The sequence below is a fragment of the Octodon degus genome, unplaced genomic scaffold (assembly GCF_000260255.1).
Source record: "Octodon degus isolate 3935 unplaced genomic scaffold, OctDeg1.0 scaffold00156, whole genome shotgun sequence".
Classification (NCBI taxonomy): Eukaryota; Metazoa; Chordata; class Mammalia; order Rodentia; family Octodontidae; genus Octodon; species Octodon degus.
The window spans coordinates 4,725,768-4,749,551 of NW_004524732.1; the positions used below are offsets into that span (position 1 = coordinate 4,725,768).

The 23,784-nt window shown below is 50.9% G+C and overlaps 1 protein-coding gene across 2 annotated transcripts in view; it reads left to right on the forward strand.

Annotated features, from left to right (window-relative positions):
* Positions 1-22,597, forward strand: part of Dhcr24 (24-dehydrocholesterol reductase) — a 31,289-nt gene extending 8,692 nt beyond the window's left edge. The window contains exons 3-10 of one of the 2 annotated variants that reach the window (XR_002818341.1): positions 920-1,025; positions 1,610-1,728; positions 3,257-3,520; positions 7,355-7,498; positions 15,154-15,351; positions 15,660-15,838; positions 15,919-18,366; positions 22,587-22,597. Coding sequence is in view for 1 of the 2 variants with exons in the window: in XM_004642543.2 (XP_004642600.1) it covers positions 920-1,025; positions 1,610-1,728; positions 3,257-3,520; positions 7,355-7,498; positions 15,154-15,351; positions 15,660-15,838; positions 15,919-16,072 (1,164 nt within the window). In the remaining variant the exon portion in view is untranslated. Of the gene's footprint in view, positions 1-919; positions 1,026-1,609; positions 1,729-3,256; positions 3,521-7,354; positions 7,499-15,153; positions 15,352-15,659; positions 15,839-15,918; positions 18,499-22,586 lie in introns of those variants that run through there. The other variant, XM_004642543.2, reaches the window with a different exon arrangement.
* The last annotated feature ends 1,187 nt before the right edge of the window (positions 22,598-23,784 follow it).

Below are 23,784 nucleotides of genomic sequence, written 5' to 3' on the forward strand. Positions count from 1 at the left end.
TGATGCACACCTGTAATCCCAGTACTAAGGAGGCTGATGCAGGAGGATCACTGTGAGTTTGAGGCCAACCTGTGCTACATAGCCAGACCCTGTCTCAAAAAAAAACCCACACATTTTAAAAGGAGGTAAATGACAGGAGGTGATGGTCATAGAGTTGTTTTTCAAAAGGAGGACAACACACTACACATTTGTGAGTGTACAAATTAGAAATGGAGATATAGGGCCAACCAGATAGCTCAGGGGACTAAAGCGCCTGCTTAGGCAGAGTGCAGCAAGGTTTGATTCCCATAGTTCTGTGCCAGCCCTACCCCCAGGGCGTGCTGAGAAAGTGTGGTGGTGCATCCTTGTAATCCCAGCACTTGGGAGGCTAAAAACAGGAGAATCACTGTGAGTCCAGTCTATGTAGTGAGACCCTGTAGACCCTGTACTAAATACATTTTTTAAAAAAGAAATGGAGATATATAAATGTGTAATGGAAAAAACTGAAGAATCCACTCCATTGTTAACATCAGTAATTCTGAAGAAATAGAACGGATTTTTGTTTTCTTCCTTATTGTTGCTGAGTCTTTCAAATGTATATGTCTTTTGTTATCTAAAAAAAATAGAACATTCAGGGACTGGGGAGATGTCTCAGTAGAATATGCACTTCCCTGGCAAGTGCAAGGGTCTGAGTTCAATCCCCGGTTCAGCAAAAAAAAAATAGAGCGTACATTGTAAGGTATTTTAAAGGATTTGATTCAACCCTTAACCTGTTGCCAGAGTAGGTAAAGGCAGTGTAGTGCTCTAGACAAGACCAGTGAAAGCTGGGGAACACCTGTGCTGGGTGCTCAGGAAGGTTTGGAATGACACCTGTGTGCTGGACAGCTCGCCAGGCCCAGCCACCTCCTTGAGACCGGGGTCTCTCCTCTCATGTCTGCAGATCGTCCGCGTGGAGCCCTTGGCGTCCATGGGTCAGGTGACCGCCCTGCTGACTTCCATTGGCTGGACACTGCCCGTGCTGCCTGAGCTCGACGACCTCACAGTGGGTGAGGACTCACATCCAAGGCAGGAGGAGTCAGATGGCCCCAGGTCCAGAAGTGGCCCCTCCCATCCAGGACAGAAGTCACCCTGTCATACCTACCTAGCACGGGGACAGTTTCACTGTCCACCACTCTGAGCAGCTCAAGTTTTCAAAGGCACTTTTCAAGTTCCCGCTTAGATCTGCTTCCCGAGGACTCTGTCCATCTTTCCGTTCCTCCTAGGCCCACTTTGCTTCTCACAGGGCTCATGGGAAGCCTTTTCTTATATAGGAAAGTACCCTCTCCTCCAACCAGCCCCATGTGTCACACTCCCAGCCCTTACAGTACCCTTCCTTTTCACTGAAGTCCCCTTAAAGTGAATGCACACGGTCTCTCAGGCGAGCTGGCTAGAGGCGGGGGCTGAGTACCCCAGCGGACCCTGCCCACCCACTCCCTCGGTCAAGGCCCTCTGCTCCTGTGTGAGCCCAGCCTCTTCACTTCTGCTCACCACAGTGACTGCAGCAGGAATCTGTGCTGAGTTGACAGCCCCATGTCTGCCGCCCCTGCCCTGAGACCACAGCTCTGCCAGGCTGACACACGTGTCTCTGCAGGGGGCTTAATCATGGGCACAGGCATTGAGTCTTCATCCCACAAGTATGGCCTGTTCCAGCACATCTGTACCGCCTACGAGCTGGTCCTGGCTGATGGCAGCTTCGTGCGCTGCACACCGGTGAGTGAGGGGTGAGGGCGTCCACTGAGGGACCATGCTGAAGATGTACCAGTTCATCCGTACCCAGAGTGCTAGCAGAAGTTTACGTGCCCCTCCTGAGTACATCTGTTAAGGCACTTATACCTTAAGTCACCTATGAGTTAGTGCTATTATTATCCCCACTTCACCAGTAGAAAAGTAAGAGCACAGAGGGTTTGTAATCCTGGCCTAGGTCCCAAGATAATAAAGGGACTCAACCAGGTACCCAAGGATCCAGTCCTCAGCCATCTGTTACCCCAAGCTGCCTCTCCAGAGTGGGTCAGGCCACTGAACTTGGGCTCGTCGAACCCCTATGAACCCAAATCAAGTAGGCTGCTCTGGGAAAAGATAATTCTGCCACGTAAAGTAGGACACAAATATTTGAATCATTTTACCTGAGGAGTGGGGCAGAATTAGAGCTCTAAATCAGGTCTGCCCTAGCATATGCCTGGGCTTGGAGGGGCATCCTGTGTTTTGGAAGCGGCTGTTTCGGGGACCTCCTGGGCTTCTGGCTGCACAGAGGGTATGAGTCCCAGGAAAGGGGTCCTGTTGGGAGTAGGGGCCTTAGAGAGATCTACCTCAGTCGATTTCTCATCTGCGCAGCAGGATTTCCTGAACGCCTGCCCGGGCCCTGCCTTCAAGCCTGTTTACCACCAGCAGAGCCTCAGACTAAACCCTGTCTTAGTCACTGTTCTCAGCAATTGCTGAGACCAAATACCTGAGTGTCACAAGGGATGAAAGGTTTCATGACTTATAGAGGTTTTAGGCTGTCATGGGCTGGGTGCAAGACAGGGTGTCTTGACAGAGGGGGATTGCAGAGGAAAACCAGTTCATGGCAAGCAAAAGACAGTAAAAGCAAGCAAGGGAAAAGGCAAGCTTTTCTGTGTCCCTTATATTGTGTCCAGGCTACTGGAATTAGGATGATGCCAAACCAATCAGAGGACTGATTTAGTAATTATCCACCTAAGTGCTAGCATTGCTCCATGACTCAGTCACACGTTCTAGATCCAGCCACCTCCAAAAAAGCCCCGCCTGTGACAGCGTGAAGCTTCAGGGTCTCTAGACACAAACCCTAACGCCGCCATTCCTACCACTAAGGGCATTCAGGCTTGGCAGAGGACACACAGGGCTGACTCACTGGCAAAGCCAGGACCGGCTGGACTTTGTTGAAAGGAGCTTTTTGAGAATCAAGAATTGGAATTAGAATGGTTGAAGGAAAAGGTCGGTGGCTGGTCTCTGAGAATGTGGGAAGGAAGTTGGAAGCAGCTGGCTTTACCACCCCAGAGGAGGTGCTGTGGGAAGAACACCCGCCCACCTGGACTGGAGTGGGCATGTAAGCCCTGGGCGGGTGGTAAGGCGAGTCACCTGGATGTGTGCTTCCCTAACCTGTGGGTGACGTGCTGAGGGCAGGTGGTGAAGGTCCCTGCTCAGATTCATACCTGGCAGTAGGAGCAGCAGTGCCCCTTGGCCACAGGGCATGCCCTGAACCGGCGTTTGTTCTGTGCCACAGTCCGAAAACTCAGACCTATTTTACGCCGTGCCCTGGTCCTGCGGGACCCTGGGATTCCTGGTGGCTGCTGAGATCCGAATCGTCCCCGCCAAGAAGTATGTCAAGCTGCGGTTTGAGCCGGTGCGAGGCCTGGAGGCCATCTGTGACAAATTCACCCTGGAGTCCCAGCGGCTGGAAAACCACTTTGTGGAGGGGCTGCTCTATTCCCTGGACGAGGCAGTCATCATGACCGGCGTTATGACTGATGAAGCAGAGCCCAGCAAGGTAAGCCTGGCACCTGCTGCTGGCACCCAAGGCCCAGAGGGAGGAGGCTGGACACCCGCATGGGGTTCAGGCAGCAGGCTTTGCCTCCTGGGATGGCATCCCTGGTTCTTACTATAGGTCACTGTATAGATGTGGAAGGTGAGGGTAGAAGAAGTACTATAAATTTCCAAAGGATGACAGCCAACACGTCAGTTCTTGCTGTGATGCTTCAGAAACCAGATCAACACTCTTTCAGTTCATACCATGTAATTTTTTTGTTTTGAGACAGGGTCTTGATATGTACTGTAGGCTTACCTTTTTTTTTTTTTTTTTTTTTTTTTTTTTGTGGTACTGGGGATTGAACTCAGGACCCTGTGCTTGCCCAGCAAGCACTTATTCTACTGAGCTATCTCCCCGGGCCCTGTAGGCCAACCTTGAACTCACTTATAATCTAGGCTGGTCTGAACTCCCCTCACTCCTACCTCAGCCTCTTGAGTGCTGGGATTATAGAAATATGTCTCCAGATCCAACCCCAACAGCACATAATTTGTAATAGCAAATTATTTTTCATTTATAAAGGATTTATGGAAACTGAGGCAGGAGGATTGCTGCAAGTTCAAGTCCAGCCTGAACTACAAAGTGAGTTCAAGGCCATCCTGAACTACATAGTGAGACCTTATCTCACAAAGACAAAAAAAGAAGTTGTGTGGTTGGATATGGCTCAGTGGTAGAACACTTCCCTAGCATACATTCTACCTTACCCCTCCTCCATCAGGGCAAAAAAAAAAAAAAGATAGAGGCAAGAGAAAAGAGTTGTAATTTTGGTAAGAGAATTCAAGGGTATAAACAAGGGCAAGGAAAGGAAGGCGCCCCCACGGATGTGACCCATTCCTGGGTGCTGAGCACTGGTCTAACCCATCGCTTACTGATGAGCACCTCACGCTGCCTCCGTTGCTCTGCTCTTACGAACACAGCGGCATTGAGGACGTAAGCTGCTCTGCCATCGGTGCTTGTCCTTCTCCCGAGTGCACTGTCTGGCTCAGGCACGAGCACAGGACACGGGGGTAGCTGAGAGCACACGGCTGCCCTGCACTACCTCAAGCAGTGGGCTGGTCTTTCCCCTCTGTTCCTGCCAACACGCTTGTGATAGCGTTGCTCTTTGCTCTTTGATGTTTCGCCAGCCTGACAAGGTTAAAAATAGTATCTCTTCATTGTCCAGTTCTTGAGTTACTTCCAAGGCCAAACATTTCTTTTCAGAGTTTTCCGGTGAGTGAGTTTGGCGCGTTCTGGTCACCTTCCAGACTGCCTGTGTGTGATCAGCTCGGCCCCGGGGTGCACGGCCTCCCCGCTGCTCTGCTAACGCCAGCACGGCTGTGTGCAGATTGGAGGGAGTGCAGGTTTCTCGTTGTTAATTAATGAAACAGCAAACATTTTTTGTCTATAAGCTAGAGCATATCTTAATGTAGAATTCGTGGAGCAACGAAGGTGTTGCTGACAACCTGCTCTGTACCCATATCCTTGGAACATTTGAGAGCCAGGAAGGCCATGAGAATCATCTGGAGTATCTCCTCTCCAAACAAGGAAGCAGGTCCAGAGAGGACTCCTGGGGAGCATGCGGCAGGTCTGAATCCCCCTCTGGCTCCTGGCTCAGTGGTGCTCACCCCTTGGTCAGCTCCTGGTGTCATGTGGGGTCTGCAGCAACAGTCCTGGCAGGGCACTGTGGGGTCTAGGGGCAGCTCCAGGAGCAGCCGTGACAGCACTGCATGTGGAGCCAGAGTGCTCGGGGCCAAGGCATGGTCCATGTGTCCCTGACCAGGCCCTCCTGTAGAACCTGCTGTAGTGACCTGGTGGGGATGTGCAGAGGAGCGCTTTCCCAGCTCTGCTGAGGCACCCACCCAGAGGTGGTCCATACTGTGGTGCCGGGAGAGGGCTGGGGCCACTGCCCCACCGCACCAAAGCAGCTCTGTGCTTCCTTTCCTTTTAAAAGGTTTGAACACCTACCCAATTCCCTTACTTTCCAAGGAGAAATCCAGGGCCTTCCCAAAGATCTCCCTGGCTCTGGCAGGGAGGCGCCAAGGCCACATTGCCAAGTGGCCCAGTAAGCAAGACCTTGATCCCCAAGGTGAACAAGACTGGGGCAGTAGAGGGATAGATGACATTAGGCAGGCGGGTGTCGTGTCATGGAGTGTTTCTTCCTGACCCGGCAGTGTGTATTGCTGCCCCAGACTTGTCCCCATGGGACAAGTTACCCTGTCAGACTTGTTACCCTCTGACTGTTCAGGGTAAGGACGCCGGGACCCTGAGGGGATGCAGCAGTCCATTTTACAACCTCCACAGACCCAGGAGAAGTGGCTTGCTGTGGATGTGCTGGGGCCGGCATGGAGCCCGTGCTGCCCTAGCACCCCAGGAGAAGCTGGATCTGGTATCTTCATCATTTCCTGCATTTCTCAGCAGTTCCTACTAAGTCTGGGCAGGAACACCGGAATCCAGGTTCCCCGAGTCTCATCTTCATTACGCAGCAGGTGTGCATCCAGGTCTCCCCTGGCGTGGCTCAGGCTGCTGTGGTTCCTGGTGGGCTTCAGCCTCCTGTGCTTACTAGACAGAGGCCGTGTACATCCACACCAGAACCAGTAGGGCCACTCGGGCTGCTGAGCCCATTGCCCAGTGCACTGTGGCAATGCCCCAGTCTCCTTTCAGAGGAGGATGCAAGAGAGAGTGACACATATACAAGCTGCGTGTGCTGGCTGCAGCAGGCAAGGCAGAGGGCTGCCTGGCTCCCATGCAGGGGTTGGCCAGTGAGGAGCAGGGAGCTCATCCTGTACGTCCTGTGCTGGGCATATTCTGTGTTGACTTCACCACCGTGGGGGTTAGGGAGCACCTGTAGAGTAAGTGGGGATCTCAGAGGCCAAGCAGCCTGCCCAGAGTGAGCTGGGAATTGTAAGGGAAAGGGCAAATACTCACAGTGTGCACACGATGGCTGTAGTTTTATTTAAAAACTGCATGCATGTATAAATCTAAAAGGCACAAATACACACACACACACTTTTTAAATAGTACTTGGATTGAACCCAGGGCCTTTGCACTAAGCTTTTTTTTTTTTTTCCTTTTTCTTTTTAACCAGTCTTTCAGTAAGTTGCCTAAGCTGGGCTCAAAGTTGCAATCCTAAATATAATATATATATATATATATATATATATATATATATATATATATATATTCTATACAGTATATAAATATATAATATGCATTATATAAATATATATACTATTATATATGATACATATTATATATAATATATAAGTATGATGTATTTGTTACTTTATGTATAAAGAAATAAGCTCATAGGTTTCGGGCCACACAGGTAGGGAGTGATGAGGGCAGGACCCTAAAGCTTCCACCTCATGTCCGAGGAGAGGAGTGCTGTGCTGGAAGACTGTAGGGCTGGCTCAGCTGCCATCAGGGAAGTGTGGGGCCCCCTAGAGCTGAGTGACGAGCTGCAGTGAGGGGTAACCTCCGGCCTGGGGGCGCTGCCGCGTGGAGCCCTGCATCACAGTAGGCACTGTTGATTTGCACGCGCCGCTGGTGGCCTAGCAGCAGCAGGCTGGGGTGGGCTCGCGAGGTTCCCTGGACCATCTGGAGCTAGCGGGGTAGTCTTGTGCGCACCACTTCCAGCTTCTGTGTGGAGGGAGCACCGCTGCACCCAGGCCTGCCTGCTCTTCAAACGGTGGTGGTGGTGCTGACCTGACAGCTGTGGAAAGGCCGGCCGTGCTGCCAGCCAGCAGCCAGCTTTGCTGCTACCCTCTGGGGGTGGCTAGTGCTCGCCTCTGCTGATCACTGTGGCCTCTGTCATTTCAGCTGAACAGCATCGGCAGCTACTACAAGCCCTGGTTCTTCAAGCACGTGGAGAACTACCTAAAGACAAACCAGGAGGGCCTGGAGTACATTCCCCTGAGACAGTACTACCACCGCCACACTCGCAGCATCTTCTGGGAGCTCCAGGTGAGACTGGCCTGTCCTCAGCTTTGTCCTGAGGGACCTGAGCAGAGCAGTGCTGACAGTGACCTAAGCAGGCTGTCACCGCTGGTGCTCGGAGGCAGTGCAGGCCTCTGCCTCGGGAAGGGTCAACCTTCTGAGCAGATGGGCTCTGCTCTGTAGAGAGCCAAGAGCAGGAGGAGGAAGGGGCCAGCTCTGCACCCGGGGAAAGCCTGTCGTGTGCCCTGGCAAGGTAGGCAAGATCTGCCAGTGCCTGTACGGGGTAGGGTGATCAGGAAAGGTCCCTTGGGAGATATTTGTGGGCAGGGACCAGAACACAAGAATGGCAGAGAGCCCAGGCAGAGGGACAACCGCCACGAGCTAGAAGAATTAACAGCTGTCAAGTGGACAGCTCATACATTTAATTCCCGTGCAGTGTTGTGTGCCCACCACCTCTGTCTGGTTCCGAAACCTTTTCTTATCCCAGAAGGAAAGCTCACACCCTTAGGAAGTGTCTTTCCATCTCTTCCGCCCGCCTGTGGCAGCTTTTGACTGACTGCCTGTAAGGATTCGCCTCTTCCGGCAGCTTCCTATGATCTCAAATCATATGGGGTGTGCCCCGTGACTGGCACCTCATCATTTTGCGCAGTGTTTCTTTGTATGTTTCTAGTAATGTTTTTCTTTCTTTCTGTGGCTGAGTAGTACTGCATTACCACGCTTGGCTTTTCCACATGTCTGTTGTTGGGTGTTTGGGCTGTTCCAGCCTTCTGGCCACTGTGAACAGTGCCACCGTGAATGTTCATCCACAAGTATTTGTTTGAATTCCAGTTTTCTGCTTTTTGGGTATAAACACACCTGGGCACAGTTGCCAGATTGCATGATGATTCTGTGTAAGGTGTCACAGAACCGCCCGGCTGTTCTCCCCGGCGGCAGCGAGTGAATGCTGCAGTTTGTTTGCATTTCCACCACACTATTTCCTGGTGTTTAAATGCTTGTCATTACATAGCCATCCTAGTGGGTATGAAATGGCACTTCCTTATGGCTTTGATTTTAATTTTCTTTGGATTCATGGGCTTGTTGGCCATTTGTGTATCTTTGGCAAACTGTTCACATCGTTGTCCATTTTTAACAGGGCTGTTTTGTCTTTGCCTTGGAGCTGGCAGAGTTCTTTTCTATTCTGGGTATCAGCATTATCAGAGAGCATCATGTGCAAATATCATCTATGTTTCTGTCCACTTTCTTGGTGAAGCCCTTTTAACGTAGCTGAAGTCTAGTTTATCTGTTGTCTCTTTGGTTGCTCGTGCTCTTACTGTGGCATTTAAAATGCTATTGCTAGACCAGGTGTGGTGACACAAGCCTGTAACCCCAGCACTCAGGGCTGAGGCAAGAAGATCGCCACAAGTTCCAGGCTAGCCTGGGCTGGGCTCAAACTTATAATCCTAGACCAGCAAGATAGCTCAGTGGACTAAGCGCCTGCTTTAACAAGCGCAGGGACCAGTGTTTGATCCCGCATGCTGTGCCGGCCCCACCCCCAGGGCACACTGAGCCTGTGACCAAGTCCAGGCATGGTGGCACAAGCCTGTAATTCCAGCACTGTGGAGGCTGAAAACAGTAGGATCACTACAAGTCTGAGCTGCGTAGTGAGACCCTGTACCAAATACATAAATGAAAAAAACTTGCAATCCTAATATATATATATATATATCACTTTATGTGTGAAGAAATAGGCTTTGGGCCACAAAGGTAGGGGTGATGGGGGCAGGATCCTGAAGGAGGCGGTGGGTCAGTAGACAGAGGCCAGTGACCAACGGTGGGCAATGGCACGCTTCCACCTCATACCTGAGGTGGTGGTTTCACTACATAGTGAAACCTTGTCTCAAGACCAAAAAAAAAAAAAAAAGACAGTTGCCAAATGCATGGTCAAAAAGATTTACCGTTGCTTTTCTCTGAGATCTGTAAGATTTGGCTCTTTCCTATGGTTTTTTGTTTCCTTTTGTTTTGTCTTTTTGAGACAGGGTCTTACTGCGCAGTTCAGGCTGGCCTTGAGCTCACTTTGTAGTCCAGGCTGGTCTTGAACTTGCAGTGATCCTCCTGCCTCAGCCTCCCAAGGGCTGGGCTTACAGGCATGCACCACCATGCCCGGCAACTCTTCCATTGTTTGTTGCATGTGTTGCTGTGCTCGACAGGGACTGACAGTGTTGGAAACCAGCAAAAAAGCTGCTGAGAGGGCCAGGGAGATGACTCAGTGGAATAAGCGCTTCCCTGGCAAACGCAAGGGCCTAAGTTCAATCCCCGGTTCCGCAAAAAAAAAAAAAAAAAAAAAAAAGCTGCTGAGCTGGAGCTGAAGCGGAAAGATCTCAGCTGAATGGAGAGTGGCTGGGGTGTGGGTAGGATTGGAAGAGGAGAAGCATCAGGCCTTGGAGGGAGCGTGGAGGGGCAGGCCAGCCCGCAGGACTTCCAGGCAGATTGGCTGTGGGTATGATCACCGCCAAGGTTGGGGGCCCAAGAATGGGGTTGTCTGGGTGCCCTTGACTGCTGTGGAAAGCCGGGGGCAGGAGTGCCTGGAGGGGAAAGCAAACGTCCGGTCTGGCACACGTCCATCTGAGATGCCTCTGTGACACCGAGTAGGCAGTGGCTTCATGTGGCAGCACATCGGGTTTAGCAGGGTGGAGTCACGCGTGTAAATATGGGCACCTGAAGTGGGCAGATGTTATCTAAAGCCATGGAAGCAGGTGAGAGAGAGGTGCAAGAGTCATGCGTTACTAACTTCACAAAAGTGTAAATAAAGGACAGCTTTGTTGTGAAAAAAAGAAACGGGAAGGAAGAATATATATGTGTGTGTGTGTGTGTGTGTGTGTGTGTGTGTGTGTGTGTGTGTATGTATATGTATATATGTATATATGTGTGTGTGTGTGTGTATATGTATGCACAAGAGAATTAGGATAGATATACAGCTACTTTCTCTTAGTTCACTGAGAATAAAAGTTTGTACTAATATTGTTTAAACAAGATATCGTGTCTGCATTTTGTCCTCTGGATAACTACTACAAAGACAATAATATGCAATGTATTAATTACGGTAAACGTCCTACGAACCTGTTTTAAAACTGTTTCATTGTTATTTTATCTTTTTTCTCATTAAAATGAATAAAAATTTAGAAAGAAAGAAAGGTGCAAGAGCCAAGCCCTACAGGTCCAGGGATGGAGACCTAGAGGGAGAAGGTGCCAGTGGGGCTGGGGGTAGAAAAGGGGTGCCAGGAGGAAAAGGCACCCCAGAACTAAGGGGACTCTGGACAAGTGAGGTGAGCTTGGGTGCAGCTCAGTGGTAGAGCACTTGCCTGGCATGTGTGAGATCTAGTTTCAGCCCCAGCACAGAAGAAAATACACAAGTGTAGAGGAGGGAAGAGGACCAGCGCTGCTCCTGCCACGTGAGGACCTCTGCAGAGGTCCTCAGGCACCTTGAGCAGTGGCGATGAAACCACAATTGCTGAGTCCCAGAGAATGGGAGACAGGAAGGAAGATAGTGAGGACCAGCCTGACCAGCTGGCCCTGAATGGAAGCGGTGGCAGTTGGCCAGCGGGCTGTGTCCCAGAGCAGGGCTCACAGAGTTCTTGTGGTTCGGGTGGGAGAGAAGACAGCATGGCTTCGTGTCAGGTGGGATCTGCTGGAGAAAGGAAGGAAGTGCAGGTGAGGGTGTGTTCAGGGGGTGGCCTCCAGTGGAAGCACAGGCACATGGGAGTGGTAGCTGGGACAGGACAGGAGGGCGATGGGGGGAGCTTTGGATTGCTTTTGGTTTTGCAGTGATACGAGAGGCAAGAGTTTCAGTGAGGGGGGGTGCTTGAGGCTTGAGAGATGACCTATGACCCGGCCCTGGAGAGAGAAATTCATTTGCTGGGGGAGTGCCGGGACTGGGAGACCACCTTGGCTTGCTGAACGACATAATGGGAAATTCCCAGGGAGGCCACAGGTAGAGGCATAGCTGTGGGGCAGGGCAGTGGAGTGGAAAGAGCTAGGCACAAGGGAGGCTGAGCAGGTGACGCAGTGAGTAGAGCACGTGTGACTTGGAGACGGTCCGAGCCAGCCAGGGAGGGAGGCTGCAAGGCCTCTGTGACAGAGGGGACTGCAGTTGCACTGGTGCCAGGCAGAGTGGAAGTCAGGACGCTGAGCTGGAAGGAGCGAAGGCCGTGGCAGGAGGCCAGTGCTCTCGGTGGGAGCCAGGAGACGCAGTTAGAAATGCAGTGATGGCGTAAGGGGCAACAGACTCCGGAAGGGCCCAGCAGGCTCTGCCAGCCAGAGGATCCATGTCAGCAGCTGGGCTCCGCATAGGAAGCAGCCTAAGGCAGAAGGGAATCAGGGTGGTGAAACTGCTCCTGGAAACCTCATACTGGAGCAGGCAGAGGCCGGGCGTGGTCAGCAGGCTGGTGTCAGTTCTAAGCCTGTGTCTGCAGGAGCTGTAGTACTGTCCCCTGCTTTGAAGTGTGACAAGCAAGTTCTGGCTGTGGCCATTGGAGGATAAGACCTCCGGAAGGTAAGAGGACCCCAGAGTGCCCAGAGTCTAGAGAGTGCTTTGGAAGAGACTGGCAGTGGCCCAGGTCCAGCGGCCATGAGGGAGGGAGAACAGTGTGCTTCAGTGTTGCTGAGGGTGGTTCTAGGGAAGCAAGAGGGACTGGTATGGGGGCAGCAGGGAGGATCCAGGAGAATCAAGGCTCCACCGGGCCCATGGGCAGGAGGCTTATGGGAGGCCCTCATCAGGTCTGGGGACAGCTCCAAACCTGAGGAGAGGGCCCCAGGCAGGACTGTGGCCAGTTGGCTTGGCCTGATACACCCATGCTGATTCTGCTTTGCTGTAGCAGGTAAGAGCACAGGAGGAACTGGGGTGACTTAAGAAACAGGGCAAAGGCACAGCGTGGTCACACCTGGCTACTTCCTGAGAGGAGTCATCAGTTATTTCCAAAGACAGAACAGGAGCAGACCAGGGACACAGAACTCAAGGACACTGTGAGATGGAAGCATGAGTCATGGGGCAGGTAGGGGTGAGCCACTGAAAGCAAGAGGGGGTGGCCAGGGAGATGGCTCAGTGGAATAAGTGCTTCCCTGGCAAGAGCAAGGGCCTGAGTTCAATCCCTGGTTCCGCCAAAAAAGAAAAAGAAAAAGAAAGCAAGAGGGTTGCAGACCAAAATTAGAGAAAAAGGAGGGCCTCAAGGAAAGCCAACATTTTGGCCCTAGCCTTCCAAAGTCAATTAAGATTCAGGACATATGAGAACTCGTACCGTAACGTCATGTAACTCAGTAGTGTCCCAAATTTTCTGATCAAGGAGATTATGGGGCCAAAGAGGAAAGTGATCAATGATGTAGACTGTGCCTAAGGAGAGTCACATGGAGAGAAAACATTCAGGCTTTCACAGAGAGCACACTGGCCAAGCAATGGCCGTGACTCATCTACATGGCTGACACTGATAAAGATTCTACAATCTGAGGTACAGGATCTCAGGATAAATCCTGAGGGGATTTGATTGACCTTATCAGATCCAAAAGCTACAACTTTCGTTGCATAGGTCTTGTTTTATCTTGGTCTTAACCATCCAGCAGAAAAGTATAAAAACGAAGTATAAGAAGTAAAGCCATGGTGTTATGTTGAGCTGTAGGGGACTCAGGTCAACAATTTCTGACACTGCCAGTCAAGCAGAAGAACCAATACTATTATGGAAGAATATTTTGCTGAGTTAGCATACCTATAATATTCAAATGATGAAACTAAACAAAAAAGGGGATACAGATGAATGTCCATTTTGTATCTGTATTCAAAATGGTTAGGATAGATATATAGTTACATTCTCTTAATGAATAGAGGGATTTGTTCTAATAATAGTGTTTGTAAATAGGATATCGTGTCTGCATCTTGTACAGCAAATAACCACTAGGAAGAGAGTATGCAATGTGTTTATTATTGAAACTGACCTACCAATTTGATTTGAAACTGTCTCATTGCTATTTGTCTCTCAATAAAATTATGGGAAAAAAAGCAAGAGGGAGCAGTTTCAGCTGACAGCCTAGGCTGACTTGAGAAAAGGGCCTCAGTCTCCCTCAGAGCAGTGAGGTGGCTGAGATCTGTGAGCATAGACAAGAGTGTGGGAGCGGTGTCCTCTTTGCTTGGGAAAGTATTAAACAGTGAGGCTCTTGAAGTAGGACACATTAAAGTTATACTATTTGATCTAGAATGTTCCATTTCTAGGAGTTTATTTCACTAATGAATGTGCATATGAAGGGCAAAGACATGTGCAAAGGGCCCTCACTGGGGTTTGCAAGTAGCCCAGTGAGGGGGGGGGGCATGGAGCAGAGCAGGTTGGCACCATCTGCAGCAAGGGTCCAAGAGTCACCAGTTCTGGTTCTGTGGGTCTCCCAGTCTCTGTGGTCACTCTCTGCCCTGTTGCCTAACAGTAGCCAGAGCCACCATGTGCACGCAAAGATGTGATTGTGTTCCAGCGGCAGGCAGAGACTGGCACCCCTGCAGGCCAGCGGCAGGCATCCTTGATGGAATGCAGCAGTGCCCGCTCTGACACACAGGCCCAGCGAGGAACAGGGCGCACTGAGAAGCCACAGCTGTGGGGCTCGTGTCTGGGGTTTCTCAGTCTCTGCTGATGTGTATGCCATGCATCTCCAGGAAGGCAGGCAGTTGTTTATACCCAAGGCTGCCGTTGGGGAAGAGAAATTGGGCAAGTGCAGGGAGCGTCACCTCTGTGCTCTGGGATTTCCACCATGGACACAGGCAGCTCTGGTAGACACAACCCAGGGAGCAAGAAAAGCGTGTCTGCTGAATTGCTGTCCTGGGTAACATCAACGGCAGGGGAAATCAGGCAGGCCCCACCCTAGCGATGGCGATTTCAGGGCATGTGGGAGAGAGTGCCTCAGCCTTTGCTGCTTGCTACCTGTGGCTTCCTTGGTTCCTAGTCAGCTCCCACCCTGTCCCTCCTGCACGCATGCAAAAGTGAGCACTTTAAGGACGCAGCCCAGCGCCCAGCTCCAAAAGCACCTGTGACTAGTGAACAAAGGGGTGTTCTTGGCTTCAAGGGTCCTGAGAGCTGGGGCATGGGGTGTCAGCTGTGTACTGGGTGTCCTCAGCTAGGAGGGGGCCAAAGTTTCCTCTTGCTGTGAAGCTGACATGGACAAAGAGTATGGTGAGGGAGCCATAGAACTGCATGACGTAGGTGAGTGGGCAGGATGCCAGATGCCAGTGAGCTTCTATGACCCTCTGTAGACTTCACCCAACCTGTGAAAGCCATCTCTGCTGTGTGGCCTCAGGGAACGTGGTTGAGCTCTCTGGGCATTGCCCTTCTCCCTGGCTTCATCTCTGCTTATGGGATGCCTGCCATGTGACAGCTACCACACCAGTCTGGTCCAGACACTGAGTGAGTGTCTTCCATTTGATTTGTCATTAGCCTCACAAGGCCCTCTGCCAGATGGGGAGATGGAATGCTAAGAAATTAAGGAACTCGCCCAAGGTGGTCACATCTGGTAAATACCAGAACCAACTCAAACCCACATCCACCTGGTAAAGTTCCAGCTCACAATCTCCAAACTGGGGTTGTACCTGGAACATGTAGTGTCAAGGATAGAATGGGGCCCTGGTCCCGGGACACACTCAGCCCTGGGCCCCTTCCCCTCTCCCAACCTTGGTCTTCCAGGATATCATCCCTTTCGGCAACAACCCCATTTTCCGCTACCTCTTCGGCTGGATGGTGCCCCCTAAGATCTCCCTGCTGAAGCTGACCCAGGGTGAGACCCTGCGCAAGCTGTATGAGCAGCACCACGTGGTACAGGACATGCTGGTGCCCATGAAATGCCTGCGGCAAGCCCTGCACACCTTTCACAACGACATCCACGTGAGTGGCAGCAGGCCTGGCTCTGGGACATTCACAGCCTCTCCCCTGAGCCCATAGCCCACCTGGCCAGGCATGCCTGTCCTCTCAGCTTCAGTTTGGCCAACTGTAAAATCAGGCCTTGTCCCTTCAGAGGCCTCAGTCACTTGGCAGTGGCCCTGGTAATGAGCATGTGTCTGAATGTCTCCTGGGTGGCAGTCTCAGTGCCAGCAGGATCCAACACTCTGGGCAGCAGGCAGGCCCCTGTGGGAGGGTGGAAATGGCACCTGCTGGAGAAGAGGCACCAGTGCCCACCTCGCCGGCCTCCCCAGGTCTACCCCATCTGGCTGTGTCCATTCATCCTGCCCAGCCAGCCGGGCCTGGTGCACCCCAAGGGAGACGAGGCTGAGCTGTATGTGGACATCGGTGCCTACGGAGAGCCACGTGTGAAGCACTTCGAGGCCAGGTCCTGCATGCGGCAGCTGGAGAAGTTTGTGCGGAATGTGCATGGGTGAGTGGCTCAGGCACCTGTCACCTCCCTGTACCCCTGATGCCACCTCCCAAGCCCTCACCTTTCCTTTCCCTTTGCAGGTTCCAGATGCTCTATGCTGACTGCTACATGGACCGGGAGGAGTTCTGGGAGATGTTTGACGGCTCCTTGTACCACAAGCTACGCAAGCAGCTGGGCTGCCAGGATGCCTTCCCTGAGGTATACGACAAGATCTGCAAGGCTGCGAGACACTGAGCCCAGCCTCCAGGAGAGACAGACGCAGGCGGTAGCCCTGCACCTTCCCTTCACCCAGCTTGGGTGCTTCCCCAGACCCACATTTTCAGATAGCAACCCCTCCAGAAATTCTACCCAGAGGGCCCCGTCAGCATCCTGTTGTGTGGGGGGGCATCCGGTTATGTGCAGAGTGCATGGGACTTGGAGTCAGACCACCCTGAGCCCCGCCCCAAGGTGGCCACTTAATTAGTGTGTGGTTCTGGGTGCGTCACTTAACCCCTGTGCTCTAGTCTCTCCATCCAGTGAAGGGGGTGATTGTGCCTGCAAGCTGCCGTCTAAGTCAGCGTCTGTCCCATGGAAAGTACTTTGTACACAGTAGCTGTTACTACTTCCCACTCAGCGTCACACCTGACTAAAATGCTTTGGGTTCAGCGGTTGAATCCAGAAAGCCTCCCCACTAGGTCACCCTTGCACAGGTTTGGCTGGAATGATGAAGGGAATACCCTGGAGTTGCACCACCATTGCCTGAGTTGGCCAGAACAGCCCCATCGGGAGAAGGAAGGCTCCTCTCCACCCAGGGCCCAGGGGGCAACAGTCAGGCAGGCAAGCCCAAGATGTGCTGTGCCAAAGCCAGGTCTGATCCCAAAGTTCTCTGCTGTCCTTGGTGACGTCCTGCCCCACACCCTGTTCACTCGGGCCTGTGAGCCTGCCCTGCCATCACTGAGCCCAGTAAGAGCCCAGGATGCCGCTGGAGCGGGGCCTGAGCTCTGAGCTGGATCCCGAGCACCTGGGCTCATGCTTCTTGGCTTCCCACCCCACAGACCCTCTCATGTTCCAGGACCAGTGTGGTCACAGCGGATACATCCTTGCTGCTTGGCAGCTGAGGCAGGGGCTGCGGACAAGCACGTGCAGTCCCCAACCTTGTGCTTCTTGAGGATCTCATTGTGGGGCCCTAAGAGGAAAGCATCCGCTAATTTTTTCCTACCCTTCATCTCCCCTTTTCTTTATCCTACCCCAGCTTAGTTAATTTCAGTGCCTTACAAATCCTAAACTCAGAGAAAGTTAGTCCTGTTTCCTTCAGGGGAAAGGGAACTTCCACAGCTCCCTCTGCCTTGCTATTTAAGTGTAGTTGTTTATACAACTCCATCGTGAGAACCGCTGGCCCTGGCTGCAGACCAGAGTCATGTCCTGAGAGAAGGTGCTGGGATCCGTAAGGGAGACAGAGAGCTGAGCCAATCACAGCAGTGAGTGGTGACCCTGGAGCGGGGGCTTGGTGCCTGGTCCCTGCTCTCCTTCTACAAGCTGTGCATCCGCAGGCAAGTGTTCCTCCCTCCAAGCTGCAGTTTCCTCACCTATGACATGGGTCCAGGTGAGACTTCCCCAGAGTCCTTCCAACTAAAATCTTAGACACCACTGTCACAAAACCCAGGGAACCAATCCCTGTTTATGTTGAAAGAAAAGTAAATGATGCAGGTGACACTTAGAGAATTTTTGTTACTTAAGGTCCTCCAGTCCCAAGGCAACTCCCATGTCATTTTCAGCAAAGCTCATCTGGGCCTGGCCAGGAAGCGTCTATGTCACCCTGCCACCTGCCAGAGTCTGTAGAGCCGCCCTCTCACTGAAGGGCACGCTCTCTTCCTCCCAGGGGTGACCCACTGCAGCGTCTAGTGTGGTCTTCCCGGCACTGGGTGCCTTTGAGGTATTCAGGAAGTCAAAAGTCCCCCTTGCCCACTTGGGCCCTGAAGGACAGAAGGGAGCCTTCATTCTCTAGTCTGGAAAGCACACAAGTCCCAGCATGTGTGAGCCCTCGCTCGGTGCTGAGCTGATGACTCTACCTGGCGTAGATGAAAGGCTCCCTGAGCTAGACGAAGCCACCAGCTGAAGTGCTGTCATGTCACCTGTGCAGCTGCCGTCCGGGAGCCCCTGGGCTGTAGCCACAGATGCTGGCAGCTGTCACCCTTAGTTCTCTGACAAAAATGCAACCTTCCATGGACCTTACCTGGGGCCTAGACTGGAAGGTATTTTGGAGTCACCCCAGCCTCAGGTAGATGAGGCTCCAGTGATGTCTTGCCTGGAAGGAGTCTTCCAAGCATGGTGCTCCTTGCAGCCTGTCCGTCTGTCTTTGCAGCAGGCTGCCAGTGGCAGTGAGTGTGAAGAGCAATGTGCCTCTCCCCCCAGAGCCCTAGTTCCTTGGCTGCATGAAGGGTTTCTGTAAGATCAGACTTACAGTGGTTCCCCTTGGCTGAAAGGATGGATCATTGACTGTTCATGAAAGAGAGGAGGGGTGGGAATGGCTGTGCAGTGGATGGTGTGTGGTCATGTGGACCAAGGAGAAAGGCATGAGTGTCCCTGTTGGGCTTGCAGCTGCAGGGGCTGTGCCTCTAGGACTCGTGTTCCTGTGCTGTGTGGCCACTGCTCCTGTAAAAATAAAAGTCTGGCCTGAAGCTGACCTTTGTCTGCTCTTCCTTGGGGACCGCAATGTGAAGTCAGCCTCGGCTCAGGTGCAGCTGTGGTACTCTGCAGCTCATTTGCCCTCCAAACCCACATGCCTGTAGCAAGGGCCAAAAGCATTGGGAGGGGAGGTGGCAAGACCATTTCTGTCATGGTCCCAGGTGATACAGACTGGGTGTGACTGAGATCCCACTATCTGCCCAGGAGAGGCCAGGTTATGGAGAAGCAGCGAGATAGGCAGTAGGCAAGTGTCTAGGTAAGGGGGTGGGTCAGCATGGGGGCTGACTGCTAAGGGCCCAGACATGGTTATCAAGTCTAGTTGCAGTCCTAGCTTTGCCACTCATTTGTGACCAGCTAATTATGACAAGCTGGTTAGTCATGTTAAGAGTATTTTCCTCAAGCCCAGGGAGCTAGTTCAGTAGAATAAGCGCTTGCCTGGCAAGTGCAGGGTCCTGAGTTCAATCCCTGGTACGGCAAAAAAGAAAAAGTATTTTCCTCATCTATGAACTACCAACTGCCATATTCCCTCATGCACACTACTAAGCTGCAATTCCCAGCCTCCCTTGCGGTCAGAGCCTTGGGTTAACTTCTCCAGGTGTTGTGAACAGGATGTGCTCATTGGGCTCTTCTCTGACAGTAGCTGTATGCAAATGACAACCAGATACAGGTAGTGGGGAAGTCCTTCACTGGAGAGCTGATTGCCTACCACCCCAAACCCTGCCCTGTGTTGTTACAGGAACAGGAAGCATGTTTACATTGTTGAGCCAGTACGTATCAGACTAGTTTAGTGAACTGGGGTTGGACAGCAGTTATATGAAGGTTGAGTTTAATACAGTAAGGTTTTGTGCAAATTCAAGGATAGACATGATTGACGTTTTCCAAAATAGAGGCCAGGGAGATAGCTCAGTAGAATAAGCACTTGCCTGAGTTCAGTCCCTGGTTTAAAAACAAAAACAACAACAACAAAAAAAAAGGAAAAGAATATTAGGGGCCAGGGAGACAGCTCAGTAGAATAACTGCTTCCCTGGCAAGCACAAAGCCCTGAGTTCAATCCTCGATTCCGCAAAAAAAAAAAAAAAAAGGCATGTGTGTCTCCTAAAGTTACTTGCGGAACCCTCCAGGAAATTCCCTTACCATGTTCAGTTCTGCAAGTTGGGTTTTGTGTGTTATCTTTGACATTTGTTATATTTTCAGCTTTCCATCACTATAACAAAATGCCTGAGTAGAATCTCCTTATCAATAGGAAGGGTTGTTTTGGCTCATACTTCCAGAGGGGTCAGTCTGGTCTCAGCCCTGCTGCCTTGGTAGGGAAGTGGAGCAAAACCTTCATTTCAGAAGCCTGGGAGCAGAGGGAAGAGCAGGGACCCAGTGGGTGCTGCCACCTGTCACTGTGAAATCACACTCCCAAGGGCCTGTGTGAGTCTCACCAACCCTAATGGTTTCCTGGGCAACAAGCCTTGGATACGGAGGCCTTTGGGGGACACCAGATCTAAACTACCTCATCCCTAAAGCCACCATTGCAGCTTAAGCTCTGAGTATTCCTTATGCTTAAATAGCACACGGCTTGCAGCATCTTACTGAGTCCTCACGTAACCAGAGGGTCCATTTCAGCCAGGAGTGGAGACTCACACTTGTAATGCTAGCACACGTGGAGACTGAGGCTGGAGGCTCACAGTACTTGGGGCAACCCAGTCTCAGCATTTAAATATTTAAGAAAAGGGTGGGGACATAGCTCAGTACAAAGACCTTGGGCTCAATTTTCAGTACTGAAAAGGGGCTGGTTTCCCCATTTGAAGATGAAGAAAGACTCAGAGGGCAACTCAAATGAGTTGCCCAAAAGCTGCACTGAGCCCGTGATGAGTCAGTCAAGGATGCAATCATGTAGCCTACAGGCAGAGTCCCTGAGGAGCCCAGGCCACCCAGATGGCTGCAGACCCAGTGTGGGTCGGGGGTCAGGCTCGCTGTGTGGAGCTTGCCCCGGCTCTTCCCCAGGGCTCTACTCTGGCCAAGCGCAGTTCCTTCTGTCCGGCCAGACCCTGTAAGAATTGGCTTTACAAAACCGCATATAGGGGCCGGGGAGATGGCTCAGTGGAATAAGCACTTCCCTGGCGAGTGCAAGGGTCTGAGTTCATTCCCAGGTTCTAAAAAAAAAAAAAAAAAACATATAAGAAAAATCATGGGGGCCAGGGAGATAGCTCAATAGAATAAGCACTTGCCTGGCAAATGCAAGGGACTGAGTTCAATCCCCGGTTCCACAAAATAAAAAAAAATAAAGAAAGAAAAATCATGTATGTATGGTACAGCAATTACATGGAATATTTTTTTTGCCAAGTCAAACCGTATCCAGCTTTATTAAAGATACTTTTCATAAACAATCACAGTATTTTCAGGCAGGACATGGGCACACAATTTTTAACAGTATACAACAACTTTCTTTTTTTTTTCTTTTTCTGTCTTTTTTTTAAATATTTATTGGGGCCGGGGAGATGGCTCAGTGGAATAAGCGCTTCCCTAGCAAGCGCAAGGGTCTGAGTTCAATCCCTGGTTCTGCCAAAAAAATAAAAATAAAAATATTTATTTATTTATTTATTTATTTAGTGTGTGTGTGTGTGTGTGTGTGTGTGGCCAGCTCAGCCCACCAGGGGGCGGGGCTGGCATGTGGTGCTGGGGGATTGAACCACAGTCCCTGTGGTTTGTTTAGTTTAGCTTGTTCTAAGTAGGTGCTTTAGACCACTGAGCCATCTCACCAGCCCCACAACAACTTTCAAATTCCCTTCTTGGCTGGACTATCAAAAATCAGAAAGCCCCCTATAAGATCCAATGAAGTCTTCCTTTGAAGCTCTGAAGTAGGGAAAGTTTAGAGTGAGGGTTGACATTTCATATTTAGCATGTTGTTTAACAACTTTTCACAAGCCGACCCTGACTTTCAGGAAATGAAAATGGCAGAATTACCAATCTGAAGATCCACAATCTAGAAAAAGCAATCAGTTGCTCTTGTGGGCCACCAACTCAACATTACTGGCAAGTCCAGATTGCCTGACACACTGGTAACATCCCTTTTGGGGCTCAGATCCCAACAGGTCTCTGGGCTTAAGGGAGTTAAGCCTATGCTGATGGCAGAGGAAAGGAGGACATAAAATAACTGGGAGCTGTCCCGTAACATAAGGCATTTGTGCCAAGGTGGCCACATGGGTCAACATCAGGGAATCCCTCCTCCTGAGAGCCAAGAGGAAGTCTCTCAGAACCAGCAGGGAAAGGTGCCTTCCCCACATCAATCCAGCGTTGGAGACCCTGTACTATTGACAGATGATCCTTCCCCCAAAACAACGACGAAGTGTTCTGTGTGCTAACAGCATAGCTTAAAAAAAAATAAAACAAAATTCTGCATTTTTATAAAACTTGATAATTTTTTTTTTCAAACTATACAGTCACCAGTCATCCAAAGTGCACACATTTTGCTTGGCATCTCCAGCACCTTCAGCTTTCTGTTCCTGCTCTGTCTTGGCATCTCTGTTTTCTGCAGGGTTATTCCCATCCTTGCTGGCGTCAGCTATTCCTTTTTTCCTTTGGGTACTTTGGCTTCCTTCTTTGCAGGGGCCTTTTTAGGCTTGGGCATTAGTTTTGGAGGAACTGGTTTGGTAGACAACTTTGTAGATTTTATCACCTTTAAGCATTCTCTCTCTCTCTCTCTCTCTCTCTCTCTCTCTCTCTCTCTCTCTCAATGTATTTAGTACAGAGTCCACAGGGTCTCACTACACAAATCAGACTCATAGTGATCCCGCTGTTTTCACACTCTCAATGGCTGCGATTATAGGCTTGTGACACCACAACCAGTCTCAGTTGCTGTCTCAGTGCACCCCAGGGGCGGGGCTGGCATGGCAGGCCAGGGGATCAAACCCCAGTCCCTGCACCTGTCGAAGTAGGCACTTTAGTCTGCTGAGTTAGTTGTTTGGCGAGCCCTCCCTTCTGCCTTTCTCTTGGGAATGGTGGTGGCCACAGTGGGATGCAGGCACTAGACAGGAGATGCAGCAGCACACAGCTTTGGACAGTCAGTATGGGGGTTGTCCTCACCTCTTCTACACAGAATATTTTTCAAAAGCACATTTCTCAGTTATGTACCAGTGCAGAGATGGCCCACAGATTTGACCCTGTCTCAAAAAATAAAAAAGGGCAGGGATGTAGTCAGTGATGGAGTGCCCCTGGCTCGACCCCCAGTACCACAGAGGAGGCAGGCCACTTACTACCTGGGATGCTTCTGACAGGCCAAGTCAGAGCCCCCCAGCGAGTGGAGCTCCTGAAGCCAGGGACCTAGCACTGGGACCTTTATAAGGAAGCCAGAGACGGAGCGAGCAGGTACCCAGGTCTGGCAGTGAGCCAGCCAGGGGGAAGGAGACTCTCTTCTCCTCCTATAGTCTGATTGCTGTCTTGGCAGCATAGGTCCTTCAGCGACATGCCAATAGTGTATCTGCTGCTCGGTAACTGGATTGTGAGACAGCACTGTAGGCCACTGGGCTAGAGGCGACTCCTGCATATCTGCCAGGTTTATGTTTGTGCAACAGTGTGCCACTCACATGGGCCCTAGCAGGAAGCCAAGTTGGGGTTAGGTCCTCTCTTGGGAGTATCAGGAGAAGAAGCCAGCCTTCATGGTAACCTATAAGGAGTTAACAAGCGCCTTTTGGGTTTGAATCTAAATGGCTATTTTTGTTCAGTTGGCATGCTTAGAGCATTTCTTCTGCATCCGGAGAGTTTTTAAACTGAAATACCAAGGTTAACGTACTTTGCTTCCTGATTGTGCTAATATTGCTATTTAAGATTACAGGCAACTAAGTTGTTCAGCCAGTCCTGATTGGAAAGTAAACATCTGTCCGTTGACTCTGAAACCAAAGGGGGAAAAAGCAGGAGAGCATTTTAGAACCCAAGAGACTACCAGGCTTTTACAGAAGGAAACAGTAAGCAGAATAAAGAAGATGTAAAGAAAGCTAGAGATACACAGACATACTTTGGATGATAAGATTCTTTTCCCCCTATCAGTTTTGAAAAAAGGGTATGGTTTGCAGGTGAATTGCTTTCTTTATGAAATTGGAGTATGAAGGGATGTCAGTGTCCGTTTATGCCAACTCTTCATTCCAAGGTGATTCTATTCCATTTAAGAAATTTGAAATGTGTAATTTGAAATCCTTAAATAAAATTTGGATTTAAGGGGCTGGTGAGATGGCTCAGTGGTCTAAAGGACCTACTGAGAACAAGCTTAGCAAAGCACAGGGACCGCAGTTCAATCCCCC